General features: G+C 41.2%; 1 protein-coding gene across 1 annotated transcript in view; it reads right to left on the minus strand.

Annotated features, from left to right (window-relative positions):
* The window catches only part of UBR3 (ubiquitin protein ligase E3 component n-recognin 3), a 90,510-nt gene that overhangs the window by 16,847 nt on the left and 52,634 nt on the right, over positions 1-21,029 (minus strand). The window contains 6 exon segments of the mRNA XM_080973305.1: positions 7,046-7,131; positions 13,306-13,442; positions 14,321-14,521; positions 16,092-16,202; positions 18,799-18,932; positions 19,746-19,895. Coding sequence (XP_080829431.1) covers positions 7,046-7,131; positions 13,306-13,442; positions 14,321-14,521; positions 16,092-16,202; positions 18,799-18,932; positions 19,746-19,895 — 819 coding nt within the window.

The raw sequence follows: 21,029 nt of genomic DNA on the forward strand, positions 1-21,029 counted from the left end.
CTCTCATTTCTGTTCTTCTATCCCTGGCTACCAGCTGAACAGACCAGGAGATATCACATTTAAATATAAATCACAAGAGGAATTAATTTATTTTCCACAAATAGACAATTATTCATAGGCACTTGGGAGGCCAAAACAGCCTCATGCTTATGTCAGCTGATTTTAGCAGAGCTTGAGGGTTGTAATTAGTTCCTGGGGTTTGGGAAATAATTGAAGGCACAGATGACATTGGAACTGATTGCCGTCACCTGTTTTCTGAATCAGATGCAGTGAATGAGGGCAAAACAAGTTTCCTGGCAAAAGACTGGCATTTTATTTATTTATACTGACAGCATTATCCTACATATGTCTATTTTGAAGCCTATGAGGGAAAAATACTGAATTATGTTGAAAAAATTGTATTGAAGCTGCAGTAAAAACATTCCCTTCCCTAGTTCTAAATACACACACACACACACACACACACACACACACTTTATACCATTCATGTTGTTGTTATGGAAACAGAAAGCACTAGCTAGCAGAAAGGAGTTCAGCAAAGGTTTACATGTTGTGTACACTAAACCATGGTTTGACAGTACATGCCATGCCCAAAAGGCTTCAGCTTGTGGGTTGTACACTATTTTCTCCCTCTCCTTCCATGCGATGCAATTTCTGCACCTTCATCCAGGGCCTTAGCAAACCACAGCTTGCATTTTCATCCAAATCAAGGAAACAGCGGTTTGCTCAAACATAGGTTGCCTACTTAGAGCTGCAGTGAGACAAGATACTCTTATTTTAAAAGTTGTTCAGGGAGTAAAAGGTTCACTGGACATCTGAGGGCTTATGCTGTTGTCCCAACTTCATGTACCAGGATGCACCCAAACATTTCATTAGGCAGGACATACACCTATTTCAGGTGAAGAAAAGAGGACAGGTGATACGTTAGCTCATCAGGACCTAAGAAAAGAGGAACTTCGTCAGCTTCATAGCATCTCCCCACCCCCCAAAAAAAGAATCGCTATGCCCTCTGGGTAGGGGGTTTGACCTAGCTGTCCCATGTATTTGTGGTGACCACTGAGTGCAATTGACAATTCCTAGTGTATAAAGGAACAGAGGTAAGACCAAGCAGGCATCTTCACAACTACATGTCCTGGGTTGGGTCCCGTAATTGTTTGCTGTTTTGCATTTGTCAGTATGTTTATTAGTCTATTGCCTGCTAACCTTTAGCTCTCTATTTCTATATCAGGGATTATTTGTTATTGAATTTTTATAACGTATTTCTGGCGTCTGGTGACATAAGTGACAATCCAGGAACTCTCTCTACAAGCCCAGCCCTGCTTAAGAGTTGAGGGAGTTTTCTGCAGGCAGCTGTTATAAAATGGACTGGAGTTCTCAACTCTGAAGAGGTGCCTCTAATTAGTCACTAAATTAAATCCCTACACACAAACAACAATAAAAGCATTCCATGTGGAAAAACCAAGGTTTGAACAAACCATAGTTTCCTTGGTATGGATGAAAAGGCAAGCTTTGGTTTCCTGAAAATTCAGGTGCAAAGTAAAAATTGTGTGTAGAAGGTGAGGAAGTAGGTCAGACCTGAGACTTGTGTATGTAACACCAAATCATAGGAACACAGGGAACTGCCTATGTCAGATCACTGTCCCTCTGTCTCAGTACTGTGAAACTGATGGCTCGACTTCCCAGGGTTTCAGATGACATTCCCACTCCTACCTAGAACAAAGTTGTCCAAATAAGCCTTTTCTCAGCTTAGTTAAGTAGAGCTACTTCCACCAAAGATAACTGTCAATTTAAACATGGAGACAGCAGTCCTAGATTCATTTACCTGGGAACAGCTCCCATTGCACTCAATGGGGCTTACATCTGAATATATGTGCATAGAATTGCACTGTTCAGTCAGAGAGATATTAAATCCTGGCACCTCACAATGTGGATGCCAACCAAATAGCGCCATTCCTGTACAGTCTCTATTTATTCCAGTGCTGCTTCTGCAAAATTCCCTTTACTTGTACATTATCCTTGTAAATTGTAGCTTTTCTCTTTTAGATAGTGAAGAATTTGCACAGGTGCATTTTGGTTCCCTGGCAGCATAACAAAAGAAAGAAACATTGCTTCTCTGGGCCTAGCAAATGCAATCTTATTCATGCTAAGATCATTTCAGTATTAAATTAGCTTTATTCAGGTCACCCTCTAAGACTAACAACCATAAAAGCTAGCTAAACTGAAGACACAGTTACCTTGCTTCTAGAGAAAATTTATATATTCTATAATTGTTGCAAAACAAAAATGATTCTCTATATTAGAATTTAGTTCTGCTGTTCTATCACTGGACAGAAACAAAAAGACTAACATTGCCCCCTAATGGGAACACAGCAGCAAAGAAAAAGGATCAGAACTGGACCTTTAACAGTGTTCATAGTTCCCCCAAAAAACCATTTATGTTTTCACAAATCAGAGATGGCTAGCTGTTTGTTTCTACTCTGCAAACTTTTTTTTTTTTTTGCTTACTCTAATGTTAAGGTGCTTAGCATTCACTTATATGAGCATTATATACTGTATACACAATACAGAGCAGAAAGTCACTATACTTTAGCAGTGCAGATGGTAGTCCGATATTGACCAAAGGACAATTAGTACCCCCAAAATACTCTACTGCCACAGTAAACCCTTCCCACCCCCCCAAAAAAACCACAAGATGCATATCAATAACAAGCACCAGCACACTGCTCATTCATATTAAACCACAGTTCATTTTAAACTATGGTTTAATTTGATCTGGGCCGTACCATGGGTAAATGGAAAGCAAGATATATAAACAGAAACGCTTGACAGTACAGTCCAAAGCATGCTTTCTCAAAAGTTCATCTGACTAAGAGCAATTGGGCTTTAGTCTCTAGTAAGAATGCCTAGGACAGGCTTCCTCAACCTTGGCCCTCCAGTTGTTTTTGGCCTATAAATCCCATGATCCCTAGCTAGTAGGTCAGGGATGATGGGAATTGTAGTCTCAAAACATCTGGAGGGCGAGTTTCAGGAAGGCTGGCCTAGGATTACAGCTTGGGTTGCAAATTTTGTATTTGTGGTTGTTGTTTTCACAGCCCAATCCCTTACACACAAAGTTCCAAGTATGTAAAGCCTATATCACATGTAAACTCCTTTTCAAGGATAAATGAACCCCTGACACCAGCCTAATGGCGCATTCACACATGACACAGAGGCGGCATTCATACATAAAGCTAAAGCATAGTTTAGCACTATATAGCTCAGTAGAAAGAAGCCCACACTAAGAACTGGAGGAACAAGCTGAGGCTTCAGAAGCTGAAACAGCCAATAACTTTCTTTGAAACACCAGCATTCCGGCCTCTGAGTACTAGGGGAAACTTAAACCCAGCCAAGGACATCTTGCATCTAAGGGAGAGCTATAGTTCATATTTGTTTTAAAATATAAAGGATCCTAGCTATCCTAGCTAACTAAGTTATACCCAGAGCAAACCAGAATTCATGTCCATTGAATTCAACAAGCTTCAAGTATGACAAATGTTGGATATCACCCAAAACTAATAGAAAATTTATAAACAGCTCTATTGGAAGACAATGAGACTCTTAATTTCAAAGTTGTGGGTTTGTGCCCCACATTGGGCAAAAGATTGTGCTTGAAGACTTGTAAAAGGAAAGTGCTTGAAGACTTGCAAAATTCAAAAAGCAATTGCAAGCTTTCCTATAACAGCTGACAATAATGGAGATTATAGTCACTCTTTCTGGCTTTCCTGAAACCAATAAAGACCAGCAGATTATGTAGTATTAGACTACCAGCTTGCTGTGTACTATGTCTAAAACACACCTGAAGATCTAGGCCTTAAAAAGGAGCCATTTAAATAGCTAGATTTAGTTCAATGTTCTTGTCACCCTGTCTAAGCCAACGGCATGAACAGCTACATTAATCATTCCTAATTTTACTTCTCAGCGTACAGCTGCCCCCTCCGCGCAATCTTCTAAAACAGCACTTGACCTATTTGCTCCCACATCTTCACTGACACTCGCAGCTGTAAGAGCTCACCTGGGACACCATATTCCATATCTAATCAACAAACTTTACAATTGTTACAAGACTCGTGCAGAACACTGTACTCAATCACAAGGGAGATAGAGAAAGAGAGAAAGAGAGAGAGAGACCTCATTACGTAAAATTCAAGAAAATGACTGAAAGATCTATGGGAGTAAAGATCTGCAAGGATTTTCATTGGGCTATACTTGAACAGAAGCATGTTGTCGAGAGTGTAACAAAATGGCCCTATCCTAGTCAATACAAGAAGTGTATCATGGATTTGAATCTAAACAGGGAGAAAGCAAATGGGGGGGGGGGAGAGAGAGAACCCCCCCATTAAAAAAATTCAAAATTAAGCTTCTGATCAATTCTATTACTTAAATATATAGTTGATATAAACAGCTACAATGGAAGTTATCATAACTGGCAGAGCTGCAAAGAGATTGAAAACGTCCATTTCCTTTTTAAAACCATCCCAGAGTTTATTTGCAAATCTTTATCCATATATCAGAACTGGCAAAACTCTAGTTAGTTTAAAGTGTGGCTCATGATCCTGGCTTGTTACAGCAACCACAGTTTGAACTAACCAGAACCGCCACCACCAGTTCAGATGTAACAATGAAGTCCAGGAAGTCGATGCTTCCAATCTCCTTGCAGCTGTACTGGAAGAGGATGGGTGTGCAAGCCTGAAGCTCACTTTTGTTCATACATGCCGTATCAAAGCATGGTTTAGCATTACATCTGACGTGGACCATTATGTGTGGTATCTTCAAAGAAGCCCACCCTGACAACTTTGCTTTGTATTGTAGTTAGTGGTACCAAGTTATATTTCTTTTTCTGCCAGCCTTTCTAGCTTTAACCCAGCTGGAACATCTACCTTTTCAACCCTGCGGCCTGCTTTGCAGCCTGTTTACGGCTCAGCTTTTTGGCTGAAAGGAGTTGATACTTTTAGCTCCTGGTTGGATATTTCTGTTAATAGAGGATACATAACCTTCTCCCTTCCCCATATGGTGGGAATCCTCACAAGCGTGCAGCTAAGCCCCACACATACAATGCATGATGTAAAGTCTTCTGGCCATTCTCAACCCAAGGACATCCCACACTTTTTGTAATCTAATAGCCTCTATAGGTGTACAGTACAAGTACAGTGGTGCCTCGCAAGACGAAAAGAATCCGTTCCGCGAGTCTCTTCGTCTTGCGGGTTTTTTCGTCTTGCGAAGCAAGCCCATTAGCGGTTTAGCGGATTAGCGCTACAGTATTAGCGGCTTAGCGGGCTTAGCGGATCAGCTGATAAGCGGCTTAGCGATCAGCTGTTAAGCGGCTTAAGGATCAGCTGATAAGCGGCTTAACGATCAGCTGATAAGCGGCTTAGCGATCAGCTGTTAAGCGGCTTAGCCGATCAGCTGATAAGCGGTTTAGCGGCTTGGGAAAAAGGGGGGGGGAAGGAAAAAAACCCCGCAGGAACTCGCAAGACATTTTCGTCTTGCGAAGCAAGCACATAGGAAATTCGTTTTGCGAAGCACCTCCAAAACGGAAAACCCTTTCGTCTAGCGGGTTTTCCGTCTTGCGAGGCATTTGTCTTGCGGGGCACCACTGTACAAAGTGTGTAAAGGTGGGGGAGGTGAGCTCTTAATTTGTTATTATATCTGCACTTCAAGTCCGATTTGGCAACTCTCCCCTGGAAAGGCTAATGTTTGATGCAACCGGTCTGGGAAAATTAATGAGCAAATGCCTAGATTTGATTTCATCGGAACTGAGAGAAGATGGCGTCTGCCAGCAGTGAAATGACTTTTGGATTGATTCGGCATAAACACCAGCATGTGAGGAGATACTGCAACAATAGGAGAGTGAAGCATACAAAATTCACACAGAAGCACATCATTGCTTACTTCAACTCGCCTGTGGGAACAACTCACGAGGCCGTGAAAGAAGGAAGGTTAACAACAGGAAGATTTAAAGGAACTATAAGAAACTCAAGGCAGTAGAGATATAAGATGATCAGAGCCCCCCCCCCCCGAACTTGAAGCATGGGAAGTCCCAATAAAGATTTATAATTTGGCAGAATATTCGGACTATATGGTATGTAGTTGTATAATTTGGAATATTTAATATGATTGGATTGGATTGTTAAAATGGAAAAATTAATAAAAATTATTAAAAAACAACAACAAAGTGTGGAAAGGTGTACATCCCACTAGATGGCGGAAAGGGAGGTCCTTGTGTTTACATGTGTTCTTCAAAAGTTATCCACTTCATAAACACGGTCAGTCTATACAGCCCTAGGTTGTACTACCAAACCCAAATACGGTCATACCTTGGAAGTCAAACGGAATCCGTTCTGGAAGTCCGTTTGACTTCCAAAACGTTTGGAAACCAAAGTGTGGCTACTGATTGGCTGCAGGAACCTCGTGCTGCCAATCGGAAGCCGTGGAAGCCCCGCCGGACGTTCGGCTTCCAAAAGTAGTCACTTCTGGGCTTGCAGTGTTTGGGAGCCAAAACATTCGAGAACTAAGCTGTTCGAAAACCAAGGTACGACTGTACCAAATAAACCAAATGAATTAAACAATGAAGCTGTCTAATACGCCGTCCGCCGTAACGTTAGAAACATTGCCACACACATCAGTGTAATTTGAGTTGACATCATGGATCTTTAGGGCATATCGGTTCATATTCCTATATGAACTGAACCGGACCCTGGGAACATAATATTGAATGCGCTCCCCAGAGAAACTCACCTGCCGCCTTCATTACATATATTTAGACACCAGGTGAAAACATTTCTCTCCAACCAGGCATTTAGCTGATTGACACTCTTGTGGCCTTTTAAATGTGTTTGTGGGAGGGGGGTTATCAGTTTGTTTTACTACGTATTTTGTGTTCTCATTTTGTATGTTTATGTTGTGAACTGCCCTGCGATCTTTGGATGAAGGGCGGTATACAAATTTAATAAATAAAAAATAAATATTTAAATCAATCTAAATCAAATTGAGACAACTTTATACATACGTAAACACGATCTCTTCCCAGCTGTGCTTGCACCTCCTAGGCACAGATTGCCTCCCCGGTGAACCAGTTCAAGTTCCAAGTTGGTCCTGAATAAAAAGAATACAGTAGGTTATATGTAAATTATCTAGAGATTGTAAAGAAATGAAACTGCCCCTGTACGTTTCCCTTCACTTTGATCAAGGCTGGTGCATCTATTCTATCCCCCCTCTTTAATGTTTTGCAACCAGAAGATTTGGTAGAAAGAGGGTCTCTCGACCTATACACCCCCAGTGCATAATCCAACAATAACTCTGCAAATATTGTCATTTATGCAACTTTCAAAAGTAGCTTACCACGGAGTATGGGTGTGACTACTGCAAACATATTTCTGTAAATGTATATTTGTGACACCAGCCACCAGCTATTGCATTACTAGGAGAAGTCTCAGCCCCAAATACGCACAGAATCCTCCCCACGAAATATGGGCAGGACAGTATTTGACAAAGTCTCTCCAGAGCCACCTGATTTCAAGCTGCCTAGATTTTCCAGAGCTATTCAGGAAGCTGAGCAGAAACCTGATTTCTCCCAGTGCTTTAAATTTCTAGCCAACAGCTCAATCAATTGTTATTTCCTTCCCACAGTGAGGAGGAGTAAGAGGGAGAAGAGAGGGAAGAGGTTTTGTCACTTTAACAGACCCCCTTAGGTGGGCTCTGTTAGCCACTAAACTGCGGCATTACACTGAGTACAGCTAATCAGAAGAATGCAGGGAAGCTGGAAGTATTTCATTCAAAGCAAAATATTTTGCAAAGATTCCAGCTGCATCAGTCAGAAGATGACTTTCTTTACAGAATGTTTGTTAAAATATATTAGCACATTACTAAAATAGTAACGTTTCAAAATATTAATATCCCTAAGTTTGCAGTGGCTCATGTCACCCATTTTTGAAGGAACGCTTTAATCCTCCCTATTCCAGGAAAAAGCAATTTAACATTGATAATGTTTGGGCTCTGAGCTCCATCTGGCTGCTGCTGATAAGGCCATCCACGTGACAAGGGAATTTTCCACTCTTCGGGCAATTTGCAGCGCTTGCTGAACTTCTAAAAAGCTACCAGCAAAGAAGCTGGGACACGAATTTCGTATTAGTGGACAGAACAGGAAACACAGATCACAGGTTAATTCACTGTGGAATATTAATGAGACAAGTGTTTATTTGCACACCTTTTTCATTTTTCTAATTTACTGCCTCGAGTAAAATCGCCTGCACTTACTGTAGGAAAAATATTTGCTTAACGGTTATTGGAAATCTTTTAAGCAGTCCATTTTGTCAGATGTCAAAGGTTTCTCACCTTTGCTTCTCAGCAAATTATGCATGTCCAGTGTGAAAACAGACACTAATACCCAAGACAACTTCAAGAATTGCTCTAAATGAACAAGACATACTTGATGTGGCAAAAATGCCTTCCACAGCTATGTAGGAGGTGGCCACTGAAATTGCGTGTCTCGTTCTATAGCAGTTGAAAGTCACTCATTTCCAAAGGGTTTAGTCTTCACTGCAGCAAGGACACAAGTCCTCTGCTGTGAGATGTCACTCTCACAGTGAGAGAGAGAGAGAGAGAGAAAAAAAAGCTCAACAACTCTGACAATGGGTAGATCACTGCCAGTTTTTTAATACTGTGAGTAGATCACAGACTCTTGGAAGTTGGATGCCCCTGACTTAGTCTAATGCAAATAAATTCATTTTGGATGTGTTTCCAAACATTCTCCTCCATATGGCTCCAGAGCTTTACTGGACAGTTTTCCCCTGACAGAATATTCAGACCTCACAAAAGCCTGTCTGAATTTTTTATCTCTCTCTGATTTAAGCATGACTTTCATCTGAACCCTCAAATGCCTAAAAGCATGGGTCAGCAACCTTTTTCAGCCGTGGGCTGGTCCACCGTCCTTCAGACCATGTGGTGGGCCAGACTTTTTTTGGGGGGGGGAATGAAAGAATTCCTTTGCCCCACAAATAACCCAGAAATGCATTTTAAATAAAAGGACACATTCTACTCATGTAAAAACTAGCTGATTCCCAGACCGCCCGCGAGCCAGATTGAGAAGCTAATTGGGTCACATCCGCCCCCCGGGCCTTAGGTTGCCTACCCCTGCCTAAAAGTGATCCCACATGAGTGCAGGACAAACATTTCCCTCAAACACATTGTTTCCCCTGCAGTGATCCATTCACATGCAGAGAACACAGCACAAAAGGGTTCTCTTAGTAACCAGCTTTTATTGTACTCTCTGCCAGCAATTACATAACTGGATTCCTGTCAAGCATTCATGTCATGCCCTCCTTGAGAAACACTTGGGGACAAGAGGGAATCAAGCCTCCTTTTTCTTAATGTTACATTTCTTAAAATGCTGCTGAAAAACTTATGGAATGACAATTATATAAATAAACTTAAAATATGTTTTTAATGAGAAACACATGACCAAAGGGTCATAATCAATGTTATGTGAAGACTAATTCTTTTAAAGCTACCCACTCTTAGCAGGCTTTTTTTTTTAATGAAATGATGTTGATTATCTCTATTATGAATCTCACAAAAGTTTCCCAAAAAAGGTGTTTGAGAGTTGGAGGAAAATCTTCTTTGATATGTATCTAAATGACCAGAGTAGATAGAAAACTCTCACAACAGCATATAACAATAACTGTAAGCTTAACTGTTTAGTTCACATGTTCTCTAATATTTATTACTAAAAACTTATAGTTTTGTGAACAAGCCACAGTGAGTCTCGGACTTGTATACTTTATTTTTTCCCCCGTTTGCTGCTACTAGGCAGCAAACAGAAGCAACTGCTTCCACTTTTAAACAGATTTCCCTAATTCTAGGGTCTCAGCAGTGGTTAAGTCAAATACAGAGAACTTGGTTTGTTTAAACTCTGTTTAGTAAGAACCAGTCAGATCCAAACCATAGTTTCAGGAACTGGCTCATTCATGGACTTCTGGCCACTAGACTCCTGCTATAGGAGTAAAAGGGCTGAGGCCCAAAGTTAGCTCTCTTGTCCCAACAAAAACCTGAAGCCGGTCCTACAATGACGGGAGAATCAAAACCTGCATGTGATATGATATGAGAAAAATCGTTCAAGGGAGACATCCCCATTAGTCCCTGGCACAAACTTACGCAGTTTTTTTTTTTAAAAAAATCAATGTACTTTTAATTTAGGGACGCGGGTGGCGCTGTGGTCTAAACCACTGAGCCTAGGGCTTGATGATCGGAAGGATCGCAGTTCGAATCCCTGCAACGGGGTGAGCTCCTGTTGCTCGATCCCTGCTCCTGCCAACCTAGCAATTCAAAAGCATGTCAAGTGCAAGTAGATAAATAGGTACCGCTCCGGCGGGGAGGTAAATGGCGTTTCCGTGTGCTGCTCTGGTTTCGCCAGAAGTGGCTTAGTCATGCTGGCCACATGACCCGGAAAAATTGCCTGTGGACAGACGTCGGTTCCCTTGGCCAGTAAAGCAAGATGAGCGCAGCAACCCCAGAGTCGTTCGCGACTGGATTTAACTGTCAGAGGTCCTTTACCTTTTTTTTTTACTTTTAAGTTACCAACTTAGGAAGCAAATTAAAAATGCTCTTTTCAAAGCTACTTCAGCTAGATCTTACTCTCCACAAACATTGATTACGACTGGTACTGTACAGTGATTTTTTCTTCTCTGCAAAGGGTTTCACCGTATGACCTTTAACGACCTCTAAAGTCCACTGATGAAAGCCAGAGTCCTGAAATTCTCTGCTTAACAAAAATGCCCGCTTATGAGTAAGAGGCAAGAGGTTTGAGGACTGCAGTATGCGTTTTCCAATCACATTCCGTTCCTAATATTTTTTTATAAAGGTCAGGGTATAAAACCATTCATCAATCTTGGGGGCGGGGGGAGGAATCCCTGTTCTTTATAGCTTCACTGGATTTCTGAAGGTTCAAGAAAATGCTGCACAAACTTCTGTTGAAAGACCCACATGCACCAATAATTTTGATGTATTATGCTTAAAAAATGAGATAGGGGGTGGAGGATGCCTTGGGGCACCTCCACTGACTTGTAAAGCAGCTGGTGATGTGTACTGGTGGGGTAGGGGGAGCACTAGGTCAAGAGAAGCTTGCAGACGAATGATTAAATTATCGAAGGTGAATGAGTACATGTGTACAACAGCAACTTAATTCAAAACAGGCAAACTAGAAAGAGCTTATTATGGGGGAGGAAGAGGTAGGCAATAGCCTGGATGGTGGTGGCACTAGAAGAAATCTGGAAGTGACAGTATCTCTGTAACAAAGCAAGGAATTGGAATACTAGTGGTAATCAGTAGGTTGGCTTACAGGGTGAATTAGTTGCTTGCATGGTTTTACAGAAAATAGACTAAGTTATAAATGAAATGAAAATCTGGGGAAACCTTTCCACCATAATCAGCACTCTTATCTGTCAGCTACTCTCCTTCCCACATTTTAAACACTTTGAAGATGGGGGAAGGGAATAAGGAAAACCGCACTCAAGAAGGCTGATCTCATGTTTTCAGCTTTCTGCAATGAAGGCTTCTGAATGTGCTCAAATGTCTTATCAATGGGAATTCTTTCTTTAAAAGTTCTTCCCAATGTGTTAATTAGGAAGTATTATAAATATGTATTTTCTGGAGTCAGCAATTTAAGTTTCAAGTATTCCTGCTGATGAGTGAGGAACAGCTGACAAAACAGCTCTCATCTTAACTCTACAAAAACTGCAGTCTTTTATTCTCTCTGGTCTATATGTTACATAAAGGTAAAGGGACCCCTGACCATTAGGTCCAGTCGTGACCGACTCTGGGGTTGCGGCGCTCATCTCGCTTTATTGGGCGGCGTTTGTCCACAGACAGCTTCCGGATCATGTGGCCAGCATGACTAAATCGCTTTTGGCAAACCAGAGCAGCACACGGAAACGCCGTTTACCTTCCTGTTGGAGCGGTACCTATTTATCTACTTGCACTTTGATGTGCTTTCGAACTGCTAGGTTGGCAGGAGCTGGGACCAAACAACGGGAGCTTACCCCGTCGTGGGGATTCAAACCGCCGACCTTCTGATCGGCAAGTCCTAGGCTCTGTGGTTTAACCCACAGCACCACCTGCGTCCCATATGTTACATAGAGCAATACAAATATACCCATTTGGGCTTGGTCTCAGGGATTTCTCCCACTACCCTCATTTCCAGAACTGCTCTCTGTTCCTACAACAAGGAAGGAGAACCTGAAGATAAATACAGGCCAGCCAGGGGAGTCAATGTGGTCAATGTGCTGTTAGCCGCCCTGAGCCCGGCTTCGGCTGGGGAGGGTGGGATATAAATAAAATTTATTATTATTATTATTATTATTATTATTATTATTTGGCTGTTTTCCCCAAACTATGCCCATGGATGATGTCACAGCTGAAGGGCAGGGTGACAGGGTTTATTCTGCATAGGCTGATAAACAGAGATTCCAGCCCTTTCCCTGCTCCTTTTAAGTTTCAAATTTGTCCTGCAAGGCCATTCCTGATAAGGATCTTGCCCAAGGAAGCAAAAAAGGTTCCAGACTCCTGCCCTAAAATTAAGTATAAAATATCTTGTAAGAAGTGCCTGTATTACCTTAAGCAATAAATTGAAAGTTACAGGTCTAAAGTAGTTAAGCACTCTCCGCTGCCTTACATTAAAAATCCAAACATCCAACTATCCAAATTGCATTATCATGTTTATGTGTGCACATGTTCATGCATGACCCCATAGTCAAAGTTTTTAATGTTAATGCAGAAAAGATAAGAATTAGAAGGAAAAGAGATGAATGAAATAGACTCTGCAAGCAACACTTGTGGCTGTAGGTAATAAAGCAGAACTGAGAGCTGTAAAAACCACTTACTTCAGTGTACATGGACTGGACGCCATGCAGACGTCCAGCACCTTTTTGCAACATAGAAGCTGCAATCAAACCCTGAGCCCCCAAAACACAGGATGGCACCCCACTTTCACTCCAAGGAAAAGTGGAATGTATGTGTATTTGAGCATTGAAGAGAATGGAAAAAATTGCTCAAGTACAAGTGCAAACATTTATCTCAAGGGGAATGGGTGTAACATTCGTTATGAAGAATCTCTGACTCTATGCATGACACTGCCAGAGTCCTCTTCAAAACTCGGTTAGTCAAGGGAGCTTTGCCACGATATAGGAAAAATATCAAGCATGCAGTTTATTTAACCAAAGAGGTAACAAGTAGTTGACAAACAGGAAGGGACTGTAAAACAGATGTCTTACCCACCTAGCTACAGAATACATGAAAAGAAAGTCATTGTCTGGTGATCCAGGAGACTTGCTATAGTCAGTATATTTCTTCTGGGTAGTACTTTTGATATCCTTCATCACAGACTCCATTTCTTTACTTAAATTGGTTTCTGACTGTAAAAAAGAAAGATGGCTGACTTCACTTAGCTACAGTAAGAGGTGATTACAGAATTAAGACACCCTCAGAAAGTTAAGAATTACTTTTACGAATTACGTAACAGTCATACATCAACAGCGGAAATACCGAATTCTACAGAATGAAACTAAATCTAAACAATTATGGAGATGGACGAAGCACTCTTAAAATCCTACAATTATTTCTTGTATACAACCGCCTTTAAGGAGTTTGCCCTCAAAGGCACCATATGCATTTTATATTAAACATATTCAACTAGGCATACATTGGAATAAGTCAATATGAACACAGAATTTTAAAACACTAATACATCTCAAGAAAAAGTACTGTTTTAACGTATCTATAACTAAGACTGGAGCACAGTAAAACTTATAATTTTAACAGCACCTTTTTGAATGTCACTGTGAAACTTCAAAATGCATTAAAGTCCTAGTAAAAGGAATAATCTGCACTCTTGATTGACACACGTCAAATGGTTTCTAGTTACAAGTGATTGATGCTTTGTACCATAAAGAAATTATGAGTTCCATGTAATACAATTCAGTTCTGTATAAGATGAGAAGCTGGAAAGAATGCCTTTTAACGACCAATAAATACATAGACTGAAATGCGGGAGCAAAATGCTCACATAATCATCTCCTGTTTTAAAGGTGATGTAACAGAGCTTAACTGTTAAAACGTTAACGTTATTTAAGCTCTTAAGTGCTTAACAGATAGATGGGAGAGGATATTCAGCTTTAAAATTCTATAAAATGCAAATGAGTTTGGGGAAGAAGAGAGAAACAGAGAATGAAAAGGAATGTTGAAAGATGGAGACAAATTAACAAGGATCTTTCTGCCTTACACTGATGCTTACTGGGAAAGTTCCCAGCTGCTCTTGAAGATCTTCCACTTCCTTTATGAGATCTTGCATAGTCTTGTTACTGTGACATTGCCAAAGGCTCCTCTCCACATTGTTGCCAGGATAACATGGAAGAACGCTGTTAGCAAACTGCCTGCACAGAGGACAAGTAAATTCTCCTTTGTCCACTGAAAAGCCCTGGAGAACCTGGTCGTTCTAAAGGAAATAAAAATACAAATGAATTCGTGAAGCGACACTGTTGAGTTCTAGTGACAGCAAGGCCAGAAATAAAAGAACAATTGCTCAGCTACAAGTTAAAGTGTAGTTATTTTTGCAACCAAGCAATTTAATGAATAAATGCTTAATGTTAAGACTTCTAATTATTCAGACAACCTTTTCATCACTGTAATGCAAACACAGAATGCCAGTGCAAGGTCCATTTGCAGCAGAAAATCAACAAGCAGGAGAAGGATATTAAAGGAACAGCATGTTGGGGGTGGGCTGGGGGGGACTTTCTTTTTTAAAGGGTCCTTAATGATAAGTACTCTCTACTTGTAAATTATAGCAGCAAACATTCAATTCTCTGTAGACATGGCAACAGAGATTCTCTAGGAAAAGAGAACTGAATGATCATTTTCTTATCCTCGGTACCTGTAACAACCTCAACAAAACACTTGAAAGACTATGGACCGGGTTCAACTAATGTTTGCACTGATGGGTGGCACTGTGGGTTAAACCACAGAGCCTAGGACTTGCCAATCAGAAGGTCGGAGGTTCGAATCCCCACGACGGGGTGAGCTCCCGTTGCTCAGTCCCTGCTCCTGCCAACCTAGCATTTCAAAAGCACGTCAAAGTGCAAGTAGATAAATAGGTACCGCTTCGGCGGGAAGGTAAACAGTGTTTCTGTGCGCTGCTCTGGTTCACCAGAGGTGGCTTAGTCATGCTGGACACATGCCCCGGAAGCTGTACGCCGGCTCCCTCGGCCAGTAAAGTGAGATGAGCACCACAACCCGAGAGTCATCCGCGAATTGACCTAACAGTCAGGGGTCCCTTTACCCTTTTAGGGAGGGGGGACTCTGTCACAAGCAATGGAGGGCAACACTGGTGGCTAGAAAAAATTGTTACTTTCACAGATTGTCTGTGACTACACTTCCTTTCACAGAACCAATGAGAGCTCAGGTGAGTGAGGTTTTCATCGTGATAAGCACAAAGCAGTTGTTTGTCAGGGACCCCTCTTTTAATTTCTAAGACCACTGAACATACCTTGTCCAGGTTGTGGATTGTGATCACTTTTTTAAACAGTTAGATCCCACACCCCATTCCCCATTGGCATAGAGTGGTTGCTGCAAGCCATTTTGATTCAAGTATGGAAGTTATCTTATTTGAATCAGTGAGATGAGGCCTGGGAAGCAATAATTTAAGCTCCATTTCTGCATCACCTGTACAGACCATAGTCAGATGTTTCTAACATAGCAGATCAGCAAAGTCAAATGTTGCCAAATACAACAGGGGCCATGTACTGTGAAGCCCATCCAACTTCAATGAAATAGTACAGCATTGAAAACTTCTTTTTCATGACCAATACCATAATGCATTATATATGAGAATATTTAGGGGGGGGCATAAAGCACTGCATTGTATTTCAAAAGATGGATTTTGCACCTTGTTTAAAAAATCCAGATGGTACATAAAGGCATCACTGGGATTCTATCGAGGTCAACAGCAAAGCCTATAGTACTTAATGAGTAAAAAAGCTCAATATCCAGAAATGTCCATTTTAACTTACCCGCAATGATTCCATGTAGGATTTATGGCAATCTATGTGTAACGTGTGGCCACAGGTTTGTACATACACACCTCCTTCCCAGCCAATTGATACCGATTGCAGACAGGAACTCTTTTAAAAAGGTAAAAAAGGGGGGTAAAAAAATTTCATATATATCTCCACCACCAATTAAAATGTAAATTAATCACAATTAAAATAAATTACATGTAATTAATTGTCTAATTTAAACATAGAATGTTATTCATAAAGTGAAGACCAACAAAGAGCCAGGGCCAAGAAAGTCAGTTTTTTTGTTTAATCCCTAATCATCTATGTGTTTATCAAAAAGTCTTCGAATAAGGTTCCTGTTCAACTTCCAATGTATGATGCATATATTTCTGTTACACCTAAGCCTGGTAAAGACCATGACAAATTCTGCAAGTTATAGGCCAATTTCTTTAACTGGAATAGATGTTAGGGTATGAACAGAGATTCTGGCTAATAAGAGTTAAGGCAGTGGTATTAACCGTACTGCATGTGAATCAAGCAAGTTTTATTCAGCATAGACAGGGAGCTAATCACCCAAGATTGGTGACCCAACTGGCTGCTTTAAACAGTCTTAGAACTGATCCAGCTGCACTTATTTCCTTAGATGCTGAAAAGGTCCCGTTAGCACTCACCTGAAAAGTGATTCACAGCAGATGCTAGGATACCACCAAGGCACTTTATGTTTGCTACTTTGGACAAATTTAGATTTTCTAAAGAATTTATAACGTGGGTTAAAATTTTATACCTCTCACCTAAATCGCAAATAAGCCTGGAAGGATTCGATGGTCTGTGGACCATACTGCCTGGCTACATTTGAACATATTTATTACAGATATCAATTTCATGAGGATACCTATTTGGACATATGAGAGCTTATATGAATTTATGTTTATTTTAAAATGAATGAACTGATTGTTAATGTGTAATAGATGTGAACTGCTGCTGTTTTTTCTATTATTATTATTATTGTTGTTATTATCATACACAGTACTATTATTCTAGAAAAAGAGGGGACGTGAACTTCTCCCTTGTTCTCTTAGAATGGCAATGGCGCACACCTGAGAGGTGCTGCAACTGAGCTCCATTGAGATCCAGCTGAATAAAAGTTGTGTGTGTGTGTGTGTGTGTGTGTGTGTGTGTGTCTCTGTGTGTGTGTTTAAAAAACTGGAAAAAAGTAACTTTAGAAAAACAGGATTTGTTCCCCTATTCCTTAGCTGAGGTGAACAAACTATTCAAGGGCCTTAACAGAGGTTTCTGTTTCTGTGCCAAGAGAAATTTAAGGATTAATTCTTTCCTACTGTGACCATTTTAGCACAATAATGATCTGGAAAGCTGAAAGAAAGCAAAAACATTTGATCCAAGTAATATCTGAGTTGGACTATACTTTTTTTTAAAATCAAAGAGTAATCCAGTTTCCTAAGTGGGAGGATTGCCAGTGCACAAGATGCTGTATTTCAGAAAGATCTAGAATTGCTAATAAAGTGCTCTGCTAATAGGTACCAAGGCACTTCAGATCTTTTCACACAATCAAATGCATGTGGCCCCCTTTAACTAAACAGTAAAAATGACTAAAACGTTTGAAATGTATGAAAATGTTCTTTGTGTGCAGTGGGTTATGCATGCACCCCAAACTATTCATTCATCGGTTGGCTAGAAAGGAAGCAATGCTTTTAGATTTTAGATTACAATTTAAGTAAATTCTGGTTTTATGGGAATATTTTAACTTGATGTAGAAACAAGGTCTACCTGCTAGAGTTGTTGAAAAGCCATGTTTCGTGCTTCCCATTTGCTCTAAGGAAAGGGCATAAGGATGTGAAATTATTGTGTTTCCCCTCTACAGAAGGAAATGTTCTTGCATGTAGCTTTGCTCCTTTCAGGAAACAATGTAAATGAGAGGTAGAAGATATGGCAACAAAGTGAAGCAGAAAATGACACCTGATTTCTTAGTGCGACACTCCAAACATTTTAAAAAATTCCTTCAGTTGTATACTCATTTCACAAACAAGGAGTTGTAATCAGGACCCAGCCAAATTCTCCATTCCATTTGTAGGTGACAAATGATGTGGAACAATTTCAGTATTTTTTGTTCTGAACTACAACTACTGGGCCCTGAAACAGTTTGCCAGGACAACAGTGGAGTCCTCTCTCCTTTTTTTGTGCAAACATGCTTGTATAGTTCAAGAGACATTCTTAGGAGGAAATGTGATGAAGGTCAGGGCTCTGTTCCATCACTGCTGATCCCAGTACCAGAGTCAATAGTTTTTAAACGGGGTTTTGTTTTTTGGAAGGAGAAGAAGAGGAAGAATGGAGATGAAATCACTGGCATAAAGAAGTGCTCTCTCTCTTTCAAATTGCACTCCTCTTCTGGGAGACAAAATGCCCTTAAAACTGCTGGTTTGCCACAGTCCTAATTGTGACACTGATAAACAACTATTTTCACTGCCGAACAAGCATTTTAATATACATGTCCTAAACTGAACAGTGTGCACAATCAGAGACACAGGTTCTCCCAGATGCTAATCCCTGTGGAACACTCTCAGAGATCATTTGAAGTAATTCGTAGTTGCTATTAGAATTCAAAGAAGTCATAAGAAGAATTATAGCAGTTAACATAGCTAAATATTTAAACGAAGCGCAAGAAACAGAACACCATCGCAACATGCTGCTGCAGAAAACTTACATCTTTAAAGAAGTGCTGTAAAGTGGCGAGGCGGGCTTCATACACTGCCGCACACGTATCCCAAGGATAAATCTGCTCCTTTTCAGAGGTTGGCAGCTTCTTGGGCTCAGTAGTATTGCGGCACTGCCCCAAAACTGCAGGGAGAAATAATGTCGTCATCAGCAGAGCGGGAAACGAAGCGCAACTGAAGTAGTTCGACTTTTTAGCCACAGGTCACAGCCGCACACCATATTCTCCCAGCAGGACACGCACTCTTGCCTGGCTAGGTCCATGGCTTCCTAACCAGAGATTTTTGCCGGCAGAAACGTGTTTGCAAAGTGTGCGAATGCACCTTGCTTTCCTGGAGAGGGTGTGTGCATGGATAGAAACCTCTGGCTTCTGCATGGTCTAGAACACAGCGTACAGTGCAAAGGTAAGAATCATGTCTGTTGCCCCACCCACCTGTGTCTCTGACTCTGTTCACAAGGGGCATGCGGAGGTTGCCATGATGGGACACACAACCCTTAGGGCGAAAATGGTTCCTCGCTTTGGTTTTATACAACAAAAAGCTCAAGAATACAGTCATACCTCGGGCTGAAGTAGCTTCGGGATAAGTATTTTTGGGTTGCACGCTGCGGCGACCCGGAAGTAACGGAGTGTGTTACTTCCGGGTTTCGCCACTCGCACATGCGCAGAGGGTCAAAAGGACGTCGCGCGCATGTGCAGAAATGTCGAATCACGACTCACGCACGCGCAGATGCGGGTTGCATTTGCTTCTGGATGAGAACGGGGCTCTGGAACAGATCCCGTTCACATCCAGAGGTACCACTGTATGACCATGTGAGATGGCCGTATGTACACTTTTCTTGCAGTTCCTTTGAAGTGCAGCAAAATCTAGCTGCCATTAAAACATTCTCAGATATCTACCTATCTTCTTCCAACTCAGTAAGCTGTTTCTTCAGTCCTACCTGAAGAGGCCTGTAAGAGCACAACTAATCCAGCCGGTCGCTCCTCAGTGGAAGGGCCGCTCTGTCCACAAATAACGCAATCATACACAGCTTCAGGGACATGCTGTTCTGCTGTTGCTATCTCCATTGCAATTTCTGCGTCTGGTGACTCTAAGGATCAGAGGAAGGAAACTGTATTAGTGAAGAACTGACACTCTCGTAAGTAAATGGGTAAAATGCAAGGTAGGCCTGTCAGTTGGATCATTATACCAATTACAAAATGCAGCGTGTTGCTATTTTCCACCTAAGGATGGCACATATATTTAATTTTGTTCACACTGAGCTGTATCTCCATGCTACTATAAATTATGTTTATGTTATATGTGTGTGTGTGTGTGTATATATATATATATATACACACACACACAGAGAGAGAGAGAGAGAGAGAGAGAGAGAGAGAGAAAAGCATGTTCCTTGCAATATTTGGGTGGTAGGACAAGCTTGTCCCCACCTCCACTACAGGTAGAGACTGAGAAGCTCCTGCATCGGCCAGTTTTGCAAGCCATATAGCTGCAGCCAACTTATGTACACAAAAAGAAAAGAAAAATGCACATCAAATAAAACCACCACCACCATCACTGATTTAGTAATTAATGTGGAGGCATTGGAATGTTCCGTGTGTTTCATCTCAATAGCCCCTAATCTATCTAACTCCTGTTTTTTCAAACTTTGAAAAGTTGGGACCTGGCATGAGACAACGGATGACAAAAACCAGAAGAACATTTGGAAAGCATCATGCGGGACGTTTCTCTCACTGAGGGACTAGAACAGGGGTGGCGAACACTTCTGGCCTGGTGGGCCAGATCATTATCTGTCCCCACCCACTTGGACCAACTTTGGCAGGGGAATGAGACAACCCACCGGCCAATAAACTGATGTAATCAGATAAATTATAGGTGGGTTGTTCTGCCCACCTGTCAAAGTCCCTTGCAAGGTGCTTCTGAAGCTAGTTGCCAGGAACCACAGCACAAGGAGCTTTCCAGCTCTATGGTGAGCAAAACCCCAAGCATTGGGCTGGCAAAACTGCTTTCTGCAGAGATTGGCTGCACATTCAAGTCCCTGACGGGGAATTCCATTATCACAGGCAAGGAGAAAAGTGTAACCTTGGTCACAGGGAAGATGCTGTTTTCCTTTAGTTTCTTAAAACTAAAAATCTAGGGGGGAAACCAGGGAGCAGGAAGAAAAAGAAGCATATTGTCTTTTGACACTTAAGATTATTGTTTTTGACACTATATGCACTTTTAC

The sequence above is a fragment of the Podarcis pityusensis genome (assembly GCF_964106645.2).
Source record: "Podarcis pityusensis genome assembly, chromosome: 1".
NCBI lineage: Eukaryota > Metazoa > Chordata > Lepidosauria > Squamata > Lacertidae > Podarcis > Podarcis pityusensis.